The sequence below is a fragment of the Panthera leo genome, chromosome D2 (assembly GCF_018350215.1).
Source record: "Panthera leo isolate Ple1 chromosome D2, P.leo_Ple1_pat1.1, whole genome shotgun sequence".
NCBI classification, from domain to species: Eukaryota; Metazoa; Chordata; class Mammalia; order Carnivora; family Felidae; genus Panthera; species Panthera leo.
In genome coordinates, this window is record NC_056689.1 from 24,513,338 (window position 1) to 24,536,992 (window position 23,655).

Sequence of the window (23,655 nt, forward strand, 5' to 3'; positions counted from 1 at the left end):
AAATATTAGAAAGACACAAAATCCTAATAATATTTGAAAAAACACAATCACAAAAATACAAGTTGCTAATAAATATGAAAAAGTATTCATCCATTAAAGAAATGCAAATTAAAATAATAAAATAGTATTTTAAAATATGAAATTAGTAGATATAAAAATTACAATATTCAATTCTGCACTCAAGTTGTAAAAATCCTTTTTTAAATGTTTGGGTTTTTAAAACAAGATGGTCTGAAGCAAGTAATCAGTGTTTGTGGGTGCAGGGGTGAGTTGGGGGGTCAGGATTGGGGTGAGATGAAACACTCATACATTGGGGACTATGGCAGTAAGTGCACCTTTTAAACAATCTGTGAAGAGTATCAGGAGATTTCTGTATCTTTTTTTCAAGTTCATACCCTCTGACCAGTAATTTTACTGCTATGAATCTAAATTTTTAAAATAATCAGAGAAGCAAACAAAGATTTACATATTTATCACAATAATATTTATCAGTTACTTATAATCACAAAAAGATTAGGAACAATACCAAACATTAGGGAAATGGATCATTTTAGAATGAAATATTATGCAGCCATTAAAAACTGTTACAACTGCTACCTGTGACAGAAATGTATAGAATCAAATATCAAGTAAAAAAAAGCAGGATCTACAATTTTAATACACACTTAGCTAAAACTATGATTAGAAAGCAGAGATTTTATATCCTGCTGTTTATTAGTTTTAATATGCGGGAGGGCGCATACCATCTTTATTATTTAGGATTTTCTGTATATAAGATCACATCATCTGCAAACAAATAACTTTACTTTTCCTTTCCAAGTTAGATGCCTTTTTGTTCTTTTTCTTGTCTACCTGCTCTGGCTAGAATTTCCAATGCTATGTTGAACAGAAAAGTGTCATCCTGGTCTTATTCCCCATCTTAGAGGAAAAGCTTGCAGTCTTTCATAACTGAGTATGATGCTCGCTAAGTAGAAGGATTTAAAACCGGCACATAAAAAAGAATTGTTTCCATACTCTAATAATGAACTATGTGAAAACAAAATTATCAAATTGACTCCACTTATGACAGCATCACAAAAAGAGTAAATTACTTAGGAATTGACCACATAAGTCAAAGACTCGTACAGTAAAAACTATAAAACACTGCTAAAAGAATTTAAAGAAAACACAGAGAAAACACATCTTGTGGTCATGGATTGAAAGGCTTATTGCTGTTAAGATGTCAATAATACCCAAAGTAATCTATAAGTTCAGCGCAATCTATATCAAAATTCCAAAGTTTCTAGCTGAAGAAGCATCCATCCTGAAACTCATACGGAACCTCAAGGGAAACCAAGTAGCCAAAATAGTCTTGAAAAAAAACAAAGGTGGAATACTCACAATTCCTGATTTCAAAACTTACTACAAAGCTATACAGTAATCAAAACAGTACGGTACTGGCATAAAGACAGATATACAGACTGATGGGACTACAACAGAGCGCCCAGAAATAAACTCTTGCATATATGATCAAATAATTTTTGCACAAGGTGCCAAGACTATTCAAAGGAAAAAGGAAAGTCTTTTCAATAAATAAAAATAGGAAAACTGGATATCAACAAACAAATGAAAGAAGTTGAACACTCACCTAAAACCATAAGTAAAAATTAGCTCCGAATGGATCAAAGAACTACATGTAAAACCTAAAATAGTGAAACTCCTAGAAGAAAACATACAACAAAAGCTTCACAATGTTGGATTTGGAAATGATTGCTTGGATAGGACACCAAGACAGAGGTGACCAAAAAAAAAAAAAAAAAGACAAACTGACTGGACCTTATGACTATTTAAGAAAAACTGTGCATCAAAAGACAATGTCTACAGAGTAAAAGGCCAATCCACAAAATGGAAGAAAACGTTTGCAGATCCCATCTGACAAGGGATTAATATTCAGAACATACAGAGAATTCCTAAAACTAAACATAAAACCAACCTGATTCAAAAATGGGCAAAATTTACATAGATATTTCTCCGAGGAAGATAAACAAATACCATATAAGCACAAGAAAAGATGCTCAGTATCATTAATCATTAGATAAATGTAATCAAAACCCCAAGAAGGTACCACCCATTAGGATGGCTATTATCAAAAATTAAAACCAGCAAGTATTGCCAAGAATGTAAAATAGTACAGCTGCTGTGGAAAACAGTATGGCAGTTCCTCAAAAAATTTAAAAACAGAATTACCATATGATCCAGCAATTCCACTTCTTCAGCAATTCCAAAAGAATTGAAAGCATGGTCTCAATGAGATGTATGTACACCCATATGCATAGCACCATTATTCACAATAGCTGAGAGATGGAAGCAACCTAAGGGTCCCTCAACAGACAAATGAATAAATAAAATGTGGTACATACATACAATGAAATATTATTCAGCCCTACAAATGAAGGAAATTCTGAAAAGGCTACAACATAAATGAACCGTGCAAACATCATGCTAAGTGAAATAAGCCAGTCACAAAAAGACAAATACTGTATGATTCCGGTTATACTGAAGTACTTTGAGTACTCAAAATCATAGAGACTGAAACGAAGATGATAGTTGCCAGGAGCTGGGAAGAAGAAGGAATGGGGAGTTGCTGTTTAATGGGTACAGAGTTTCAGTTCTGTAAGATGGAATAAGTTCTATAGATGGATGATTGTACATACAACACGGTGAATGTATTCAATGCCACTGAACTTTTATACTTAAAAATGATTAGGGTGGAAAATTTTACATTAAGCATATTTTACCACAATTTAAAAAAATTCATTAATTCTATGGTGCAAAAAGAACAGGGAAATACTTTATAAGAAAATATGTCAAAGAAGTAAGCTGGCTATTATTTGGTAATGAAAACAGAATGATTATTATGATTTTCTATTTTATACCATTTAGCATTTTCCAAATTTTTAAATAATGTGCAGGGTTTTTTGCATAAGAAAAAAATGAACTGAATTTTAAAAAGAGGCCTCATGATTAATTACTTATGTGAGGTTAAAAGGTTTTCAAAAGAGGCGCCTGAGTGGCTCTGTGGCTGTGTCTGACTTCAGCTCAGGTCATAATCTCATGGTTCCTGGGTCCGAGCCCTGCATTGGACTGGCTGCTGTCAGAGCAGAACCGGCTTTGGATCCTCTGTCCTGCTCTTTCTGCCCCTCCCCCACTTGTGCACAAACTCTCAAAAATAAACACTAAAAAAAATAGAAAATAAAAGGTTTTCAAAATAAATTTCTAAAATAGTGACAAAAACTATTTTTTAAAGTTTATTTTGAGAGAGAGAGAGAGAGAGAGAGAGCATGCATGCGCACATGAGAACAGGGGAGGGGCAGAGACAGACAGACAGAGAATCCCAAGCAGGGAGCTCAATATGGGGCTTGATCTCATGAACCACAAGATCATGACCTAAGCCGAAATCAACAGTGAGACACTTAACTGACTAAGCCAGCCAGGTGCCCCTGACAAAAATTATCATTAAACAATATTTCCTAAGATATATTTTCTCCAAAGTCAGTAATTTATGAATATACATTAGGAATTCACCTTGATTTTAATAACTGTCTCTAAGACATGGCAAAGGTTTTCTAAAGTTGTTTATTCTTTACGATACTGAAGCATACTTTTTAGTATTATTTTTACTGCTTCCTACTTTTGAGACTTTTCATACAAAATTCACATGTCAAGTTTTAACCAATTTTTTTTTTAGGTTTATTTATTTATTTACAGAGACAGAGAGTGCAAGCAGGGAAAGGGCAAAGAGAGATGGAGAGAGAGAATTCCACACAGGTCTCTACTGTCAGCATAGAGCCCAGGGATCAATCTCAGGAACCGTGAGATCATGACTTGAGCTGAAATCGAGAGTTGGACACTTAACCAACTGAGCCACCCAGGCTTCCCTTAACAAATTTTTGAATTAAAGTTTATAAAATAAACATAGGGGCGCCTGTGTGGCTTGGTCAGTTAAGTGTCTGACTTCGGCTCAGATCTTGATCTCATGGCTTGTGAGTCCGACCCCTGCAACGGGCTCTGTGCTGACAGCTCAGAGCCTGGAGCCTCTTCAGATTCTGTGTCTTTCTCTCTCTCTCTCTCTCTCTGCCCCTCCCCTGCTCACACTCTGTCTCCCTCTGTCTCTCAAAAATAAATAAACATTAAAAAAAATTCATAAAATAATAAACATGTTAGTCATGGCTTTAAAATCTTCATGTTAACAATTCAATATACTCATGCAAAAAGTATTTCTTAAAATCTTTCATAGATAAAATTATCTTCTTTGCTGGAGTATTCAAAGTATCTGGCCAAAACTATAGTTCATGGAAAACTATAGTTCATGGATATCATTTTTCATCTTTCGATATTGTAAGTATTTCCTCTTAAAAATATTATACAACTCACTTCATTCTCTCTTTCTCTCCCTACATTTTCTTTTTAACCACTTATCTCTTCAGACTTATAAGGTCTAACTAAAAGAGAAAATGTATAGGCACTACAATTATTAACAAGAAAATCCATTCTTGTAAATATTTATGTCAAAAAATATATGAAAGTATCTACCCTGATGGTAGTTATACCAAATACCTAGAATGACATTTCAATGGCTTTAAAAATATGTCAATATCAATGTAAAAACATTATTTCATTCGAACATATACAGCAAAATGGTTAAACATGGTATGGTTTTTTTTCTTAATAAAATTACTTTATTTAGTTAGTATCTTTCTTTTTTGTTGTTGTTTTTTAAGTTTATTTATGTATTTTTTAGTAATTGCTACACCCAACATGGGGCTCAAAATCACGACCCTGAGGTCAAGAGTCACTTGCTCTTCTGACTGAGCCAGCCAGGTATCCTTAGTATGCTTCTTTTACAAAACTCTTCAAACTCTAGCTGAAAATATTGTGAAACCTATTATTTCTTAAATAGAACACATCCTGATATGAATTTTACCTATTACATGAACATATAATTTCACATTAAATATCTGCTATCGTCCACAAAGAATTCACTCAGTTTTTACTAAATTTAACCAAGGAAAATTACATCCTACTGAATGCTTTATAAAAAGTATCCTCTTATCGTCCACATACATAGTCATTCAGCAAAACTGCTCCCCATGACACTCAAACTAGTCAACTATTTGTTAGTAAGTAACCTTTGACGCAATTTATAGATTTCTCCTAATTGGATGGAATAAACTATCTGTAGACTAAATATGCTAAAAGAGTACTAACAAAAAAGACATATAAAATTGTTTAACAAAATAAAAGCTGTATTTGGATATTTCTGCCAGATACTACAGAGCTTCTTCAGCAATAATCTATAATCACCAAGATAAATCTGAAATTATATTCAGTAACTGTTCTTTTAAAACAAACAACTGAAAATGCTTAATGAAACAGGAATAGATCTTACCAATGCAGGCCACTGAATTTGTTTGCTCTTTGATCCCTGAGTCTGGCTAGGGTCGATCCTTCTGGCCCAGATTAAGTGGTATTCCACCAAGAAAGTTGAAAAATCTTCATAAACTTTAACCCACTCTCGTTTATCCCATTCAAGATCATCAAATTCCACATACACCTATAGAAAAAAAAAACAAAAAACATAAAACTCCCTAAGTTTGTGGATACAGAGTATGATATTTTAAAATACAAGCCATGAAGTTGAATTAAAAAAGACATCAACAAATTCATTATTTGATTTAACATTTCTCTTAAAATCATTATTTAACGAATTTTCATTAACCTCATTAGAACTCCCTACTTATTGTATATCAAGAAGTTTATTAAGAAAAGCAAATTACACAATATTAATCAGTCCAGACTGGCATCTACTAAAGACATATGAAAAGACTGTGGATACTGATGATTCTAGAAGCAGAGGTTGGGAAATAATAAATATTTTAGGCTTTGCAAATCATATGGTTGGTCTCTGTCACACCTACTTACCTCTGATTTTATAAGTACAAAAGCAGCCATAAATAATATGTAAACAAATGACTTTGGCTTTGTTCCAACAAAACATTACTTAAAAAGACAAGCAGCAGGGCAAGGATGGCTCAACATACGACAATCTATCAGTGTACTATACATTACCAGAATGAAGGAAAAATACTACATGATCATCTTGCTTGACACAGAAAAAGCATTTGACAAGCTTAATACTCTTGCATAATAAAAATACTCCAACTAGGAACAGAAAAAAACTACTCCAACACAATGATGGTAATATTGAAAAACCTACAACTAACAGCATACTGAATGGTGAAAGCCTGAAAGGTTTTCCTCTAAAATAGAAACATGAATGTTTGTATTTGGAAAACCAAAGCAGACTCTTTACATTCATTCATTCAACTCTTTCTTCTCCCATTTTCATCCTTTTTCCATTCACTACCTGAGAAGATCTCTTCATAGAGCTGTCTTCTCTACCACATTATGAGTTTTGTTGGAGGCATTCTTGGTCTTACCCTTCTTCAACCCATCTTCTGCTCCCTTATATGTGAAGTGTTTCACTTCCTCCTCGTTTAAATCCTGTTTGTTCTTCAGACCTCACCCAAGTTCTTCTGGAATGTTTATAACCCCCACTTTGACTCAAACTTACTTTTGAACTCCTACAAGCACTTATTTTTCATATAGTTTATATTAGTGTATAATCAAATTCTGCCCTATATTCAAATAAAATGAGATTATTATTATATTATGGGTGCAAACTCACTGAGGGTTCAGCTGTTACAGTGCCCAGAACAGCGCTGCATACATGCGAAGTACTTAATAATATTAAATATCTCCTGACTCTTGCAATCATTGACTTTTAAACATGGACACAAACTGGTGTATGTTTGATTTTGAGGTCTTTGTGTTGCTGCTCATTAGGAAGCTAGTTAGACATGCTTACCTGTTACAACTGGGAAAAAGGAATACTGTTCAAGGAATTAACATCTATTCCTAGTTATCTATGCCAAGTCAGAGCAGGAGCCCAACAAGAAAGAAGCCAACAAAACTGGTGGCTTCTTCTAAAAACACATCCTAAGGGGTTGAGCTGAGGTCCACCTGGTGCTACGCAGAAGTTTTAAACTATATACCAATATCTCTATCACCTGAAATCTTGCAAGAGTCTTGTAATTAATTACTGAATTGTGGTATAAATGAGTTCTTGGAAACTACAGAAAATTGGGGCGCCTGAGTGGCTTAATCAGTTAAGCATCTGACTCTTGATACTGGCTCAGGTTGAGATCTCAAGGTAATGGGATTGAGACCTGCACTGTGCTCCATACTGACAATGCAGAGCCTGCTTGGGATTCTGTCTCCCTCTCTCTCTGCCCCTCCCCCTCTTGTTCTCTCTCTCTCAAAATAAATAAATAAACATTAAAAAAACATTGCCGAAAACTACAGAAAACTGAAGCAGAAACAATGCTCAGGGAAACCTGGGTAGTATCTTTGCTTTCCCCACATGGGCAATAATATGGTCTTGTTGACAAAATATTTCCATCAAAAACCTAAAGAGCCATGGTTTTAAACATTTCCATATCTAAAGGGCATAAATTCAATGTAAATTCTTCCAGATGCAAAGTCTTTGATATAAAATTAAAATTTTCAGCATGGAGTGAACTTTCTAAACTCATAGTTTATCTTGCATGGACAGTATCACAGACTTTTGGGAATCTGCTAGGACCCTGGGGACAAAAGGAAATGAAATTCTTTTCCTTTGCTGTGTAGCCAACTTACCTTCATATTATCAGGACAGTGAGGCATTTGAATGTCAATACATACATAGATAGACAGACACTAATAAGCTAGCCTATTATTGTTACATGGATTCTGGCAAAATACATGAGACCCCCTAGGACTTTATTACTTAAAGCAAAACCTACTTATTACTTAAAGCAAAATACCAGTGTGCTGCTTGTGCTGGCTCCTCATGCCTCCCGAGACCCATGGAAAGGTTGCCAAGCACCAAAGGATGAACACCTGTGCACACAGAGAGTTGTGCCATAGGAGAGGAATGCTGATCGTGTGAGTGTGTGTATGTGTGTGGGGAGGGGAGAGTTCCCCCTTTTATATTTTAGTTTTCATTTTGAAAGAGTGTTGCATGCATATGTGAGGGGGGAGGGCAGAGAGAGAGGGAGAGGGAGTGAGGGGGAGGGAGGGAGAGGGGGAGAGAGAGGGAGAGAGAGAGGGGGAGAGAGAGGGAGAGAGAGAGGGAGAGAGAGAGGGAGGGAGGGAGAGAGGGAGGGAGAGAGAGAGGGAGAGAGAGAGGGAGGGAGAGAGGGAGAGAGAGAGGGAGAGAGAGAGGGAGGGAGAGAGGGAGGGAGAGAGGGAGGGAGGGAGGGAGAGAGGGAGGGAGGGAGGGAGGGAGAGAGGGAGGGAGGGAGAGAGGGAGGGAGAGAGGGAGAGAGAGAGGGAGAGAGAGAGGGAGAGAGAGAGGGAGAGAGGGAGGGAGGGAGAGAATCTCAAGCAGGCTCTGTGCTGTCAGTGCAGGGCCCAACATGGGGCTTGAACTTACAAACCATGAGATCATGAGCTGGAATGAAGAGTCAGACGCTTAACCAACTGAGCCACCCAGGCATCCCTAAGGAAGAAAAGTTTTTTTAAATAGGCTTCACACCCAGCATGGAGCCCAATGCAGTGCCCAATGCATGGCTTGGACTCACAACCCTGGGATCAAGTTCTGAGCTGAGATCAAGAGTCTGAGGTTTGACTGACTGAGCCACCCAGGCACTCCCCCACCCCAGCTTTTATAATAAGTAGAAGCAAGCCTGCTATTGAAGTTATTACCTCACCCTTCATTGCTGCTCACAACTCTAAGAAATGGCCCTGGTAAAGAGTGGTCAGGTTTTTCCATTCTTGGTATATCTCACAAGAACATGCAGGGATGATCAGTGCCCACATTGGATTTTCTGAACCAATGCAGATACGATTTTGTATCTTGGCTAACCAAATAAGTAATCTAGACTTATGATGTATTGGTATGTATGTAGGGTGAGGTTTGGGGAGACACAGTTTCTTTCCATCAATCTGCAAACCTAACCTATATAAACACTGTACATACTTGGTTGTTTAATTATATGTTACATGTTTTTAATGTGTACTTTTGAGAGAGAGGGAGAGAGAGGGAGAGAGAGGGAGAGAGAGGGAGAGTGTGCGTGAGCGGGAGAGGGCCAGAAAGACAGGGACATAGGATCCGAAGCAGGCTTCACATAGTGAACGCAGAGTTCAACGCAGGGCTGGAACTTACAAACTGTGAGATCTGACCTGTGTCGAAATCAAGAGTCAGGGGCTTAGCTGACTGAGCCACCCAGGCACCTCTACTTATATGTTACTTTATATTGACTCCCTCCTCATTCACCTCTATTGGGTCCTTCTGTCTGCTTATTTTCCTGTCTTAATAACTAAAAATACAAGATCCCTGAGGGCAAGGATTAGCTCGCCTTTTTTTTTGCATCTCTAGTACCTAGCATGGTGCCTAACAAACTAAAGTGCTCAGTAAATGTTTCTGACTACCCAGCACCATGTAAAACATATCATGAGTACAATTAAATGGCTAATTTGCAAAAGGGGGGGCGGGGGAGGAAGGAAGGAAAGTTCCTACATGCAATATGAATACAGTTGCTTCACTTACTAATTAATCATTGCATTCATAATTATGAAGAAAAAGAAAAGGAAAATTTCACTCAGTACACACTTCTGATTGCATATTAGAGCCTATCATTGTGAACACGAAGAATTCAGAAATGAGAGACATACATCAAGAGTTAACAGCTGTGGACATTGTGGTAATTACCATGAGTGAATATGATGTGAGAAAGAGGCTAAGCAAAATAATCATTAAAAATAATTACTTCAGGGGCGCCTGAGTGGCTCAGTCGGTTAAGCGTCCGACTTCAGCTCAGGTCACGATCTCGCGGTCCACGAGTTCGAGCCCCACGTCGGGCTCTGGGCTGATGGCTCAGAGCCTGGAGCCTGCTTCCGATTCTGTGTCTCCCTCTCTCTCTGCCCCTCCCCCGTTCATGCTCTGTCTCTGTTTCAAAAATAAATAAAACGTTAAAAAAAATAATAATAATTACTTCAGGGGCGCCTGGGTGGCTCAGTCGGTTAAGCGGCCAACTTCGGCTCAGGTCATGATCTCTCGGTCCGTGAGTTCGAGCCCTGCATCCGGCTCTGGGATGACAGCTCAGAGCCTGGAGCCTGTTTCAGATTCTGTGTCTCTCTCTCTCTCTGACCCTCCCCTGTTCATGCTCTGTCTCTCCCTGTCTCAAAAATAAATAAAACGTTAAAAAAAAATTTTTTTTAAATAATTACTTCATAAAAATTTGTTGTAAATGCAGTTTTTAGCCCAAGATATAAAACAGTGATTTCTAAGAACTGGTCACTAGATAATTAAAAGACTGTCACATATCTCTTTTAATACATGTCTTCTACAACAGATCTCAACACGCACAAATTCTCAGTTTTATATGTGCACAGTAACAGGCAACAGAAGAAAAGCAGTCAGACTGTCAAAGGGATCACTAGCAAGATGAAAAAAGTATAAGCAGTAGTCATGCGATGCAGTTTCTGCTATATGTCCCATTAAAATTAACATAACCTTTAAACTTTTCAAACACAAGTATCATCTAAATGAAGAATGTCTCTTTTCTCCTGCATGGGTTGATTGCTTGAACGTGGCAAATAGATTATGGTCCCTTGGTCTGGAGACCTATATTCAACTTACATATATCAAAATAATAGCATATTAAAGCTCAGAGTTATTATTTTTGTCTAAATTGTACTTTCAGCTCTGCCACTTTATTTTAGGGCCTCCAAATAAGCCAAAATCTATCTGCAAAATTACACACTTAATTTGGGAAATAAAGCAGGAATAGTAAAGATATTTGCAAATAAAACTCTACTAATGTACCAATTTGAAAAAATATTCAGATTGGTATGATGGAACATTTTGGGAATTAAAATTTATCAATAATTATCACAAAATTTTTGAAAGCTCCTAGGAGAATCCCTTATTTTTCTAGAACTATAAGTAAAACAATGACCAATGACTAAGAAAGCTTGTATCCTCTCACAATATGCTGTTTTCACTTGTATTTATAAAGAAATTTAAAATTACACTATTGTCACTGTTAAATCAAATGATAAAAGCAAATTTAGTTATTTTTACCTTGGTATCAATATTATCATACCAACATGGTGCATGATGAGCCTCACCTTCTTATGCACCTAAAAATAAGCGTGACCTACATGATGTCATGTGAGAACTGTGAAGAGTTCCTAGGATTGGTTCTGCCAAAAGCAACAACCAACCATGTGCTAAAACCTCTAGACTCTAAAGAATCTTTTGTGTTAAAAATAAAAGCACTGAACTATGTATTAGCATTCCTCAAATTATAGTCTACATTATAGAAATGTCATTTCATTTTTTTCTTTTTAAAGTTTATTTATTTTGAGAGAGAGAGTGTGTGTGTGTGCGCACAAGTGTGAGAGGGGCAGAGAGAGAGGAAGAGAATCGCAGGCTCCGCACTGTTAGTACAGAACCCAATGCAGGGCTCAATCTTACCAACTGAGCCAGATCAAGAGTTGGATGCTTAACCAACTGAGCCACTCAGGTACCCCAATATAGAAATGTCATTTGTTTGTATATAAATAAACATTAGGGAAACCAAACAAGCTATGAACAATCATGAACTAATAAGTCACAAATGTCTCACTTTATCAGGGGTCGGTCGTCTCAAAGCTTTTAATGATGCCAATGTTCCCTGTGCATTATTAGTAAGAGTTTTACACCATGAAATTTCCCCCAATTTATTTGTCCATTAAATCTTCATTATGAGATACCTAACAGAATATTGCTCTATAAAATAGCAATATAGGAAAAAATGGACTAGTTTTTCCAGAAAATTCACCTATCTACAAATCTATATAAAGAATTTGGTGGATAACAAATGTGTGTGGGGGGGATGTCCAAAATCTGGTCATTGCTGCCCAAATACTCAAAAATTTAAAATACGATACAAAATTTATGGGGTTTAGAATATAGCACAGTAAACTCCAAAACATTTCCACTGAGAACATAAACACTGTCCTATGCTTTCACAAAACCAGAAACATTTAACCATGGCCTAAAGTTCATACATGTTAAAAATCAGATTACCAAATTAAAAATATAATATGACAGATTAAATTAACTCCCACTTTAAAAAATAAAGCATATTTATTATAAAAAACAAACTGCAAGTGGATATTTTATATAAAAGTAATCAAATAGAGAAAATATGATAAATTGACACACTTTAAGTAATGCTATTATGAATGGCTTAGAATCATACTTAAGTTTTACAGGGTTTGGAAAAGATTCTGAAAACTAAATAAAATTAAAATCATTTGTTAAATTAAAACGGTCAAAATTAATAGGCACCAAAGGGTGCCTGGGCGGCTCAGTTGCTTGAGCATCAAACTCTTGGATTCTTTTTTTTTTTTTTTAATGTTTATTTATTTTTGAGAGAGACAGAGACAGAATGTGAGTGGGTTAGGGGCAGAGAGAGAGGGAGACACAGAATCCAAAGCAGGCTCCAGGCTCTGAGCTGTCAGCACAAAGCCCGATGCGGGGCTCGAACCCACGAACTGTGAGATCATGACCTGAGCTGAAGTCGGATGCTCAACCGACTGAGCCACCCAGGCTCCCCTAAACTCTTGGTTTCAACTCAGGTCATGATCTCATGGTTCATGAGTTCGAGCCCCACATCAGGCTGTGTGCTGACAGTGCACACACAGCCTGCCTGAGATTCTCTCTCCCTCTCTCCCTCTGCCCCTCTCCCCTGCTCTCTCTCAAAATAAATAAATGAACTTAAAAAAGAAAAAGAAAAAAAGATAAAAGGCACCCATGTGAACTAGCCCAAGCTTAAGCAGAAGTAGTGCATTGAGCAATAATCAACAATTCTAAGAATTATTCTAAAGAAACTAGTTGCTCTTTTTTTTTTTAATTGGTTGATCTTAAAAAATAATGAACTAAAAGTCTGAAATTAAACCTGGGAAACATTCTGGTATAATCCAAGGTATAAACAATTTGAAACAATAGAAGTGGCTTCTGAATTAATGATTCTGCCCTAAGATTAAGATTTAAAATTATATTTTCTTAACATTTTCAGAAGGTGTTAGAGTCTCCTTTAGTTATAAAAATCAACACCATTTGACTTTATGAGTACATGGAGAGCCCCAAAATACAGAAGGGGCCTACACAGCGTAGGTGCTATAAATTGGCATATATTTCACAGTAATCTGGTTTCAGGAATGCACGGACCATATTCTTCATTTATCCAGAGGTCACTTACTTACTTAACTATCAGCTGCATAGCCAAAACTTCAGAAGCAAGCACAAACATCTCTGAATAGTCCTAAATAGTAAACATCAAAGATCCAAACACTAGAGTGGAAGATCCCAATCCCATCCATGTCTGTGAAGAGAAAAACCTTTAATAGGCACAAGGCTGCAAACCTTGCAGCAGCAATCTAGAAAAAGCCTCAAAAGATGAAAAGAAGCAAATAGAATAAAGGACAGACATCCTTTGGAGGCTTAAGAAGCATTTACCTTGACCTAGGTCTCATTCTACTTTATATGGGGCAAGGGAAGGAGGTTAGTGACTAGATATAAAAAGCTGGATTTTTGTTCTACTGGCTTTTTCCATTAAATATAAGGAAGGTAGCTACACGCTCTCTGGAAATCATAGCTCCCCATAATTCTCTCTAGAGACCTTAGGGCAATAAGAATTATGTATATTTATGTGGTATGTGTGTGTGTATACACACACACACACACAATGGAGTATTACTCGGCAATCAAAAAGAATGAAATCTTGTCATTTGCAACTACATGGATGGAAGTAGAGGGTATTATGCTAAGCGAAATTAGCCACAGAAAGACAAATATATGACTTCACTCATATGAGCACTTTAAGACACAGAACAGATGAACACAAAGGAAGGGAAGCAACAATATAAAAACGGAGGGGGACAGAACATAAGAGACTCTTAAATATGGAGAACAAACAGAGGGTTACTAGAGGAATTGTGGGGGGGGGACGGGCTAAATGGGTAAGGGCCATTAAGGATTCTACCCCTGAAATCATTGTTGCACTATATGCTAACTAACTTGGATGTAAATTTAAAAACATTTTTAAAAATAATAACAACAAAAAAGAATTATGTATCTTTAAATAGGTAAGCAGCACCCATCCTTTCTCTGACTCCCAAGTACAGAGGAGGAAAGGTCTTTCAAACATGTTAACAAAGGACATTTATTTGCCATTCACATCATTAATTAGAAATGCTTATCCAAACAAAACTAAAGTTCAACTAAGTAATATTTTTATTGTGATGAAATATATATAACATAAAACTTGCCATTTCAGGCATTTTTTAAGCATACAATTCAGTGGTATTACACTCAAAATGTTATAGAACCTACTACAATCTAGACCCAAAACTTTATCATCACAAAGAGAAACTTTTTATCTGTTAAGCAATAAATCCCCTTACCCTCTTCCCCAGTCCTTTGGTAACCTCTAATCTTACTTTCAGATATATGAATTTGCCTATTCTGCATATTTCATATAAATGGAAACATACACTGTTTGTCCCTTTGTGTCTGGAATATTTAGCTTAGCAGAATGTTTTCAAGGTTCATCCATGTTATAACATATATCAGAACTTCATTCCTTTTTATGGCTGAATAATATTCTATCACATGTATATGCCACATTTTATTCATTGATCTGCTGATGAACACTTGGGTTGTTTTTACATTTTGGCCGTTATGAATAATGTAGCAGTGAAAACTGGCATATTTCCCTGACTTCCTGTTTTCAACTATTTGGGGGTATATATCTAAACGTGGAATTATTGAATCATATGGTAAATTCTATGTTTAATTTTCTGAAGAACCAATAAACTATTCTACACAGTAGCTGCACTATTTTGCACTCCCATCAGCAATCTATGAGGGTTCCAATCTCTCCACATCCTTGCCAACACTTGCTATTTTCTCTTTTTTTATTTTTTATTATAGTCATCCTAGCAGGTGTAATTTAACCTTTTAATAACTAAATCTTGCATTTTATGTAGTTATATTAAATTTGCCGTGGTGAACTAAAAATGTAAGTACAATTCTATAGAGGAATCCAGTATGTATTCACACCAATATATTACTAGAATGATAATCATAACAAGTGAAATTAAAGTACATATGATGGCATATAAGTCTAGGTTCTAAAAGTTATAAAGTCTGGAGATCACAGGGATAATCTTTCATCTCCCAAGGGGCATTCAAACCTATTATTGATAATGGTAATTAAGGCAATACCAGTAACAATAAAAACATCTAACATTTCAACAGTGTTTAATTTTTGCCAGGCACCTATATTAAATCATTTGATCATCACACAACCACCTATAAGATTACTAGTATTATTGATAATGGTAACAAAAGTAATACCAATGACTACAATAAAAGAAAAAAACCCAGCTAACATGTGAATAGTGCCTACTATATGCCAGGTACATATATTAAGCTATTTGATCATTACATATACCCAGTAAATAGTTATTATTAACAACTTTTCAAAATGTGGAAGCTAAAATATAGAAATTACTTGCCCAAGGCCAAGCAACTAATAAATGATGGAGTCAATGAAAACACTGAAATAGCTCATAAGAGGCCTAACAGTCATAGCAGCATAGTCCCCAAAGCATATACACAGCATATGATAAATTACTGAATATAAAGTTTGAATAGCTGATTCTTTTTCGGCTTAAAGGTCAAAGACCACACACTTAAAATGGCCCTGAGATTTTCCACACTGAGTCTGTAAGTTAGATTCCGGGGGCGGGGGGGCGGTAAGGGCAAAAATGGGAAATGATGGTCATATGAAGATATAAGCAGCAAAATTAAAAAGAGAGACTAAATTTTGATTTCAATATCCATAATGTGAACTCCTTTCTATGAATCACTTGCCTAATAACTTTTTACAAGACTACTTGGTGAACAATAAGATGTATCAAGAATTACAAACTATTCAAAGATGTTTAAGTTTCAATTACCTTCTTTACATCTAATGAAAAGAATTATATTCCTGACCTGTCACCAAAGTTCCTATTTTATTACAAAATCAATATATATATATATATCCATATATATGGATATATATATCCATATATATATCCACATATATGTGTATATATGTGGATATATATATCCATATATATCCATATATATGTGGATATATATGGATATATATATCCATATATATATATATACACACTGCTATCTTTTGAATAAATTATATATAGTATTTAATGTAATATCATTGATGATGATGATTGTCTTATTCGGCTTGGGCAGTCATAACAAAATACCATATATCAGGTTGGCTTAAACAAGAGAAATGTATTTTCTCAGAGTTTCAGAAGCTGTCTGAATTCAAGGTGCCAGCGTGGTGGGTTCATGGAGAGGACTTTCTCCTTAAGTTGCAGACAAGTTGTCTTCTCAGTTTGTGCTCACATAACCTTTTCTTCTTGGAAGTGGGGAGACAGAGAAGCTCTCTGCTGTCTCTTATTAAGGCACTAATTCAATCAAGAGAGGCCCCTCCCTCCTAACCCTAATTATCTCCCAAACACCCATCCCAGATACCATCACAATGGGGGTTAGAATTTTGTAACATGAAATACTGAGTCCATAACAACAGTAATGGCAGCATAAACTGTCATTGGGAGTACTTACAATGTGTCAGGCAAGGTTTGACAGAGGGGAATACTAAGGCATAGAGAAATTGAGCAACTTAACAGCTTTTGGGCAATTATGTAAATAATGATACACACATGAAAACACCTAAGTTTAGACTTCTCTTTTTTTCAGTAGCTCCACCTAACAAACTAAGAACTGCTGAATGGCTCAGGAGGAGGAAAACCATCAAGTTCAGTTCTTCCTTAGCGTAAGGTGGCTTGACAGACAAAACAGTAATTTCTAGACATTTGAAAAAGTGAAGGAGTGAAGCAGCCTGACCAAACAAGAAGGAAAGAGCCTTCCAGAATCTCAAATTCTGAGAATGCTTTTAAAGCACGGGAGTAAAATCAATAAATAGAGCTTTTCTATATAAGAAAAAAGGGATACCTGGGGAGTAGTTTACAAATCTGAAGGCATGAGGATGCAACGAAAAGAGTTTAAAGGAGTGGGACAGCAACCAAAAAACAATCTGAGGAAGAAAAATCCAAGTTAAATGCAAAGTCCTGAATATTACAAATGCTTGTTAATAAATCCCCAACATAATTTATTTAGAAAAAATCTCAAATTCTGATTTTGATCTTTTGAGGCATGATTAGAGATTATGCTAAGGATATACTGTTTCTACAGAAAAGAGGTCAAATGCATAAGCTCCCATAATGTAAATATAATTCCAATTCCTAGGAGCATTTAAAAAAATTTTTTAATGTTTATTTATTTTTGAGAAAGAGAGAGAAACAGAATGTAAGCGGGGGAGAGGCAGAGAGAGAGGGAGACACAGAATCCAAAGCAGGCTCCAGGCTCCGAGCTGTCAGCACAGAGCCTGATGCAGAGCTTGAACTCACAAACTATAAGATCATGACCTGAGCTGAAGTTGGACACTTAACCGACTGAGCCACCCAGGTACCCCAAACCTTTTTTATCTTCTTTATTTCCCTTTCTTTTCCTTCTTTCTTCCTTTTCTTTCTTTTCTTTTTAATTTTTAATGTTTATTTATTTTTGAGAGAGAGAGACAGCATGAGCAAGGGAGGGGCAAAGAAAGGGAGGGAGACACAGAATCCAAAGCAGGCTGCAGATTCTGAGCTGTCAGCACAGAGCCCCATGTGGAGCTCGAACCCATGGACTGTGAGATCATGACCTGAGCTGAAGGTGGACACTTAACTGACTGAGCCACCCAGATGCCCCTATAAAGTCTCATATGCTTTTTAGGGTAAAAGATAGAAGAATGAAATAGCAATCTCAAATGTAGGCCACCTCCTAGTATGTTGGTAGGGCAAAAATTTCTATAATTATACCACATTATCATGGCACAGGTTGATTCCAGGATTTTTCCCTTGAGAGAAAGGAAGGAAAAACCCCAGTTAGGGAGTCCTCTGACATATCCACTTTCAGCTTTCCCTCCTTTTTGCTTTTAAAAGGAAAATGTGGGAATAGAGGTAAGGGTGAGGAAAGACATATAAAATCACTAAACAATAAATAAAAACACTGAAAACTAAGATTAAATATACATATACTATTCACTCCCTAAATGCCATATAATTGTTAATGAAGCAGCTTTGGTGGGAAGAGAATATATTAACAGAGAAGCAGGACATAAATCTTGGGTCCCAGAAAGTTTAGAATATGGAACCCTATCTCTAAGCTTGCAAATGTTCTATTTCCAGGGATCTCTTAGAATGTATATCAAATTTTCCATGAGAAATTAATGGTGACTTTTCATAATAGGCACAAGGGGGCACTGAAGCACAAAGTATTGAGTATGTCTTCTAATATACCTCAGGACTTACCCTAGGATTGGGGGGTTATGGAGGGGGTAGGAGACAGCTGGAATGTATACTATATCTCCATTTCATAAAATTTCTATTGTTAGTTGAAGAAAGACTTTACAAAACTGGATCTAAATGTACACATTTTTTCAGCAATCAAATTCATGGAATGAGTGTTTCCTTCTATCAAACCTTATTAACAGGAATTGCTCTGATCTCTTAATTCTTATTAGGTCAACTGTAATTCATGAATTTAATAAATAACACAAAGTCCTTCAAATGAAAATCACTACTATTTACTGATCTCACCTTTCATTTACTTACTTTTATTAATGTTTATTTTTGAGAAACAGAACATGAGCGGGGGAGGGGCAGAGAAAGGGAGACAGAGCAGGCTCCAGGCTCTGAGCTGTCAGCTCAAACCCAGGAACCACGAGGTCATGACCTGAGTCAAAGTCGAAGCTTAACCAACTGAGCCACCCAAAAGCCCCTGATCTCACCTTTTAATCTATGGGTCTTTACCACAAGAGAGTGAAATCTACAAATATAAATTCATAAACAATTCGTCAATTATTTAGTATGCTGGATTAACGCCTCCAATTTTATATACATATAGGCATATACCTCATTTTATTACACTTCACTTTATTGTACTTCACAGATATTGCCTTTTTTTTTTTTTTTTTTGGTAAAGCAAAAGTGAAGGTTTGTGGCAACCCTGAGTCAGAACAAGTCTACTGATGTCATTTTTCCAACAGCATTTGCTCACTTCACATCTCTGTCACATTTTGGTAATTGTCTCAATATTTCTAACTTTTTCATTAATATTGTATTTGTTATAGCAATCTGTGGTAAGTGACCTTTGATGTCACTAGCATTAACAGTTTTGGGGCACCACAAACTCACACCATATAAAATAGCGAACATAATAAATGTCTTGTAGGTTCTGAGTGCTCCACCAACCAGCCATTTCCCTATCTCTCTCTCTCTCTCTTCAGGTCCCCCTATTCCCTGAGACACAATAATACTCAAATTAGGCCAAATAATAATCCTGCAATGGCCTCTAAGTGTTCAAGTGAAAAGACGTCACTCACCTCTCACTTCATTTTTATTTTTTAACGTTTATTTATTTTTGAGACAGAGAGAGACAAAGCATGAATGGGGAAAGGTCAGAGAGAGAGAGGGAGACACAGAATCTGAAACAAGCTCCAGGCTCTGAGCTGTCAGCACAGAGCCTGACACGGGGCTCGAACTCACAAACTGAGATCATGACCTGAGCAGAAGTCGGACACTTAACCAACTGAGCTACCCAGGCGCCCCTCACCTCTCACTTTAAATCAAAAGTTTGAAGTGATTAAGCTTAGCTAGAAAGCCGAAAACCAGCACAGGCCAAAAAAGCTAGACCTCCTGTGCCAGTCAGCCAAGTTGTGAATGCGAAGGAAAAGTTCCTGAAGGAAATTAATAAAAATGCCACTCCAGTGAACACATTAATAATAGAGCAAAACATCCTTAATTGCAGATACGGAGAAAGTTTTAGTGGTCTGAATAGAAAATCAAACCAGCTACAACATTCCCTTAAGCCAAAGCCTAATCCAGAGCAAGGCCCTAACTCTCTTCAACTCTAATTAAGGCTGAGAGAAGTGAGGAAACTGCAGAAGACAAGTTTGAAGCTTGCAGAGGTTGGTTCGTGAGGTTTAAGTAGTCATAACAAAAAAGTACAAGATAAAGGAAGCAGCAAGAACTAATGTAGAGGAATATGGCAAGTTTAAAGATGATCTAGCTAAGATAATTAAGGAAGGTGGCTACACTAAACAACAGATTTTCAATGAAAGCAAAACAGCCTTCTATTGGTAAAGATGCCATCTAAGACTTTCATAGCTACAGAAGGTTCCAAGAACAGGCTGATTCGTGTTAGGGGCTAATGCAGCTAGTGACTAAATTGAAGCCAATGCTCATTTACCATTCTGAAAATCTTAGGGTCCTTAAAAATTATGCTAAATCTACTTTGCCTGTGCTCTATAAATGGAACAGCCTGGATGATAGCACATCTGTTTACAACATGGTTTACTGTATTTTAAGCCCACTCATTGAGACCTACTGCTCAGAAAAAAATTTCCCTTCAAAATGTTACTGCTCACTGACAATGAACCTGGTCATCCAAGAGCTCTAATGGAGAAACACCAGATTAATGTTGTTTTCATACTTGTTAACATAAAATCCAGGAGTCAATTTGACTTTCAAGTCTTACTATTTAAGAAATACATTTCATAAGGCTATAGCTGCCACAGATGATGATTGCTCTCATGAATCTAAACAAGTAAATGGAAAACCTTCTGGAAAGGATTCACCATTCTAGATGCCATTAAATACATCTGTGATTTATGGAAAGAGGTCAAAATATCAACATTAACAGGAGTTTAGAAGAAGTTGATTCCAACCCTCATGGATGACTTTGAGCGGCTCAAGACTTCACCTGAAGAAGTTAACTGCAGATGTGGCAGAAACAAAAAGAACTTACAAGGGAAACCTGACAATGGGACTGAATTGCTGCAATCTCCTGATAAAACTGAATGAATGAGGGGTTGCTTCTTATGGATAAGCAAAGTAGTTTCTTGAGTTGTTATATACTCCTGGGGAAGAAGCTGTGAAGATTACTGAAATGACAACAAAGGATTTAGGATATTCATGAACCTAGTTAAGAAAACAACAGCAGGGTTTGAGAGGACTTCAATTCTGAAAGAAGTTCTACAATCAGTAAACTGTTATCAAACAATATCACATGCTAGAGAAATCATTCCTGAAAGGGTCAATAAATGCAGCAAATTTCACTACCTTAAGAAATTGCCACAGTCACCCAACCTTCAGGAATCACCACCTATCAGTCAGCAACCATCAACAACAAGGCAAGACCCTCTACCAGCAAAAAGATAACTACCTAAAAGCTCACATGATGGTAGGCATTTTTTTAGCAATAAAGTGTTTTAAAAGTAAGGCAATACATTGTTTTTTTTTTTAAGACATAATGCTATTACACACTTACTAGACTATAAAGTAAACATAACTTTTATATGCACTGGGAAACCAAAAACTTCATTGGATTCATTGTATTGCAGTATCTACTTTATTGTAGTGATCTAGAATTGAACCCACAATATCTGAGAGGTATGCTTATATATGAAAAGCTATTTTGAAAAATCTAATTTTTTTGTAGAGACAATAACATAATGGATTCCCATGTGCCCATTACCCAGCTTCAACAATGTTTATCTCATGGTCAATCTTGTTTCAACTAAAAAAAAAAAATTATTAATCCATTATCAGTCAGCATTCAAGTTTCCCAGCATGGGCCTTTTTTTCCTTTTCCATTTGTTCAAATTAAGATCATAGTAGTACCACATATTCCAACTCATTGACATGAAATTTACATTTCTTTTTATCTATAAGGTTTCATTTACCTCTTTTCCTCCTGAAACTTCTTTGTTAAAGAAATAAAGTCGCTTGTCCCATGTAGTCTTCAAGTATCTGAATTTTGTGGACTATACCCCTGTGACATTTTTAAACATGTTTCTCTGTCCACGTAATTTTTTGTAATTGTCGAAGTTAGAGTCTTAATCAAATTCAGAATTGATAAAGAAGACAACCTCATACACGGTACTGTGTTTTTCATTAAGGGGCATACACATATTGCCTTGTATCTGTGATAATAACAGCCAATGATGAACAATGCCTAAATACATTTCATTGAGAGCTACAAAAAAGTGACATTCTACTTTTATCATTCCTTCATTATTTACTATCTGTAATGTGCCTATTAAGTGAAAATTCTATCAAATCTTTGGTTTCCAAAAGGTAGTTTGTTTAGAAAAGGAAGAATAAATGCTTGTTTTTTAAGAGTTTTTGAAAAAAAATGAGTTGGTATCCTAACCTCCCAGAATGGTAAACAATGAGAACACATTTTTTAGGGGAGGGATCATTACAAACTTTTGGATTTAAATAAATGTAGTATGCTTCAAATTAACTGCAGTTGGTTATTTCTATTAGTGTCAAATTTTCCCATCTTGACCAATGAGAGACTCTTCAATTAGTTTCTGAGTCTTTTAGACACGGACTTAGCAGTCTTTAACAGCTTTCTTGCTTCTGGTATAACAAAATATTCCAGGATCATCTTATCCATCTCCTGACCCAAACCTGAAACCAACCACATACCCAAGGAACATTGTACTTTTCAACGGGAATCAGCATTACTCAGAGACAACAGTCTGGATTCTAAGGAGTGCTCATTACTCCAGGGTTTGTCATTTTATCTATCTAGACCTTATATAGTGATAAGAGTTAGTATGACTTGATACTGAAAAACTTCTATAGTATTTTTTTTTAATTGTGTTGTTCTTATATTTCTATGTCTTTCTTCTCCCATACTGTAATTCTTGTTATACAATGCCACCAACACAAATTCATTTGCCTTGTTGTACAATATACATACAACAGTTTAGGAATAATAATACCAACACTATGATTAATGAAAACCATATAAGGTTTTTATATTGTTCTTATATCTTCAGGGTATAATCCACCAGGCATGTATAATCAAATTGTTTTAAAGTCACTTAAAATAGTTCCTTCCTATAATTATACCACTTAGGCTTCTTTGTTTCATTTTGCTTTCACTTTTAGTTTTTTAAGTTTATTTATTTTGAGAGAGAGCGAGCAAGCGGGGGAAGGGGCAGAGAGAGAGAAGAGAGAGAATCCCAGGCAGGGTCTGCACTCCCCACAGATTCCGATGCAGGATTCTGTCTCCTGAACCATGAGACCACAACCTGAGCTAAAATCAAGAGATGGATGCTCAACCAACTGAGCCACCCAGGCACCCCTAGTTTTTTTTTGTTGTTTTTTTTTTTAATGATTAAAACTTGTTTTAGAATTATGTACATTTACATAGTTTCAAAATCATACCTAGAAATCAAGGTACTGTATATTCATAGAACTTTAGCTATTCCCTCTATCCTTGTTCCCTAAAATGGGTTAGTTTTTTTTATTAATTCCTAAATTTAAAAAATAAAAGTAGACGGGGTGGCTGGGTGGCTCAGCCGGTTAAGTGTACAACTCTTGGTT

The 23,655-nt window shown here is 36.2% G+C and overlaps 1 protein-coding gene across 7 annotated transcripts in view; it reads right to left on the minus strand.

Moving 5' to 3' along the window:
* Nucleotides 1-23,655, minus strand: part of JMJD1C (jumonji domain containing 1C) — a 260,878-nt gene that overhangs the window by 191,473 nt on the left and 45,750 nt on the right. For all 7 annotated transcript variants that reach the window (XM_042909329.1, XM_042909324.1, XM_042909325.1 and 4 more), the window contains one exon: nt 5,429-5,593. In XM_042909329.1, coding sequence (XP_042765263.1) covers nt 5,429-5,593 — 165 coding nt within the window. The remainder of the gene's footprint in view (nt 1-5,428; nt 5,594-23,655) is intronic.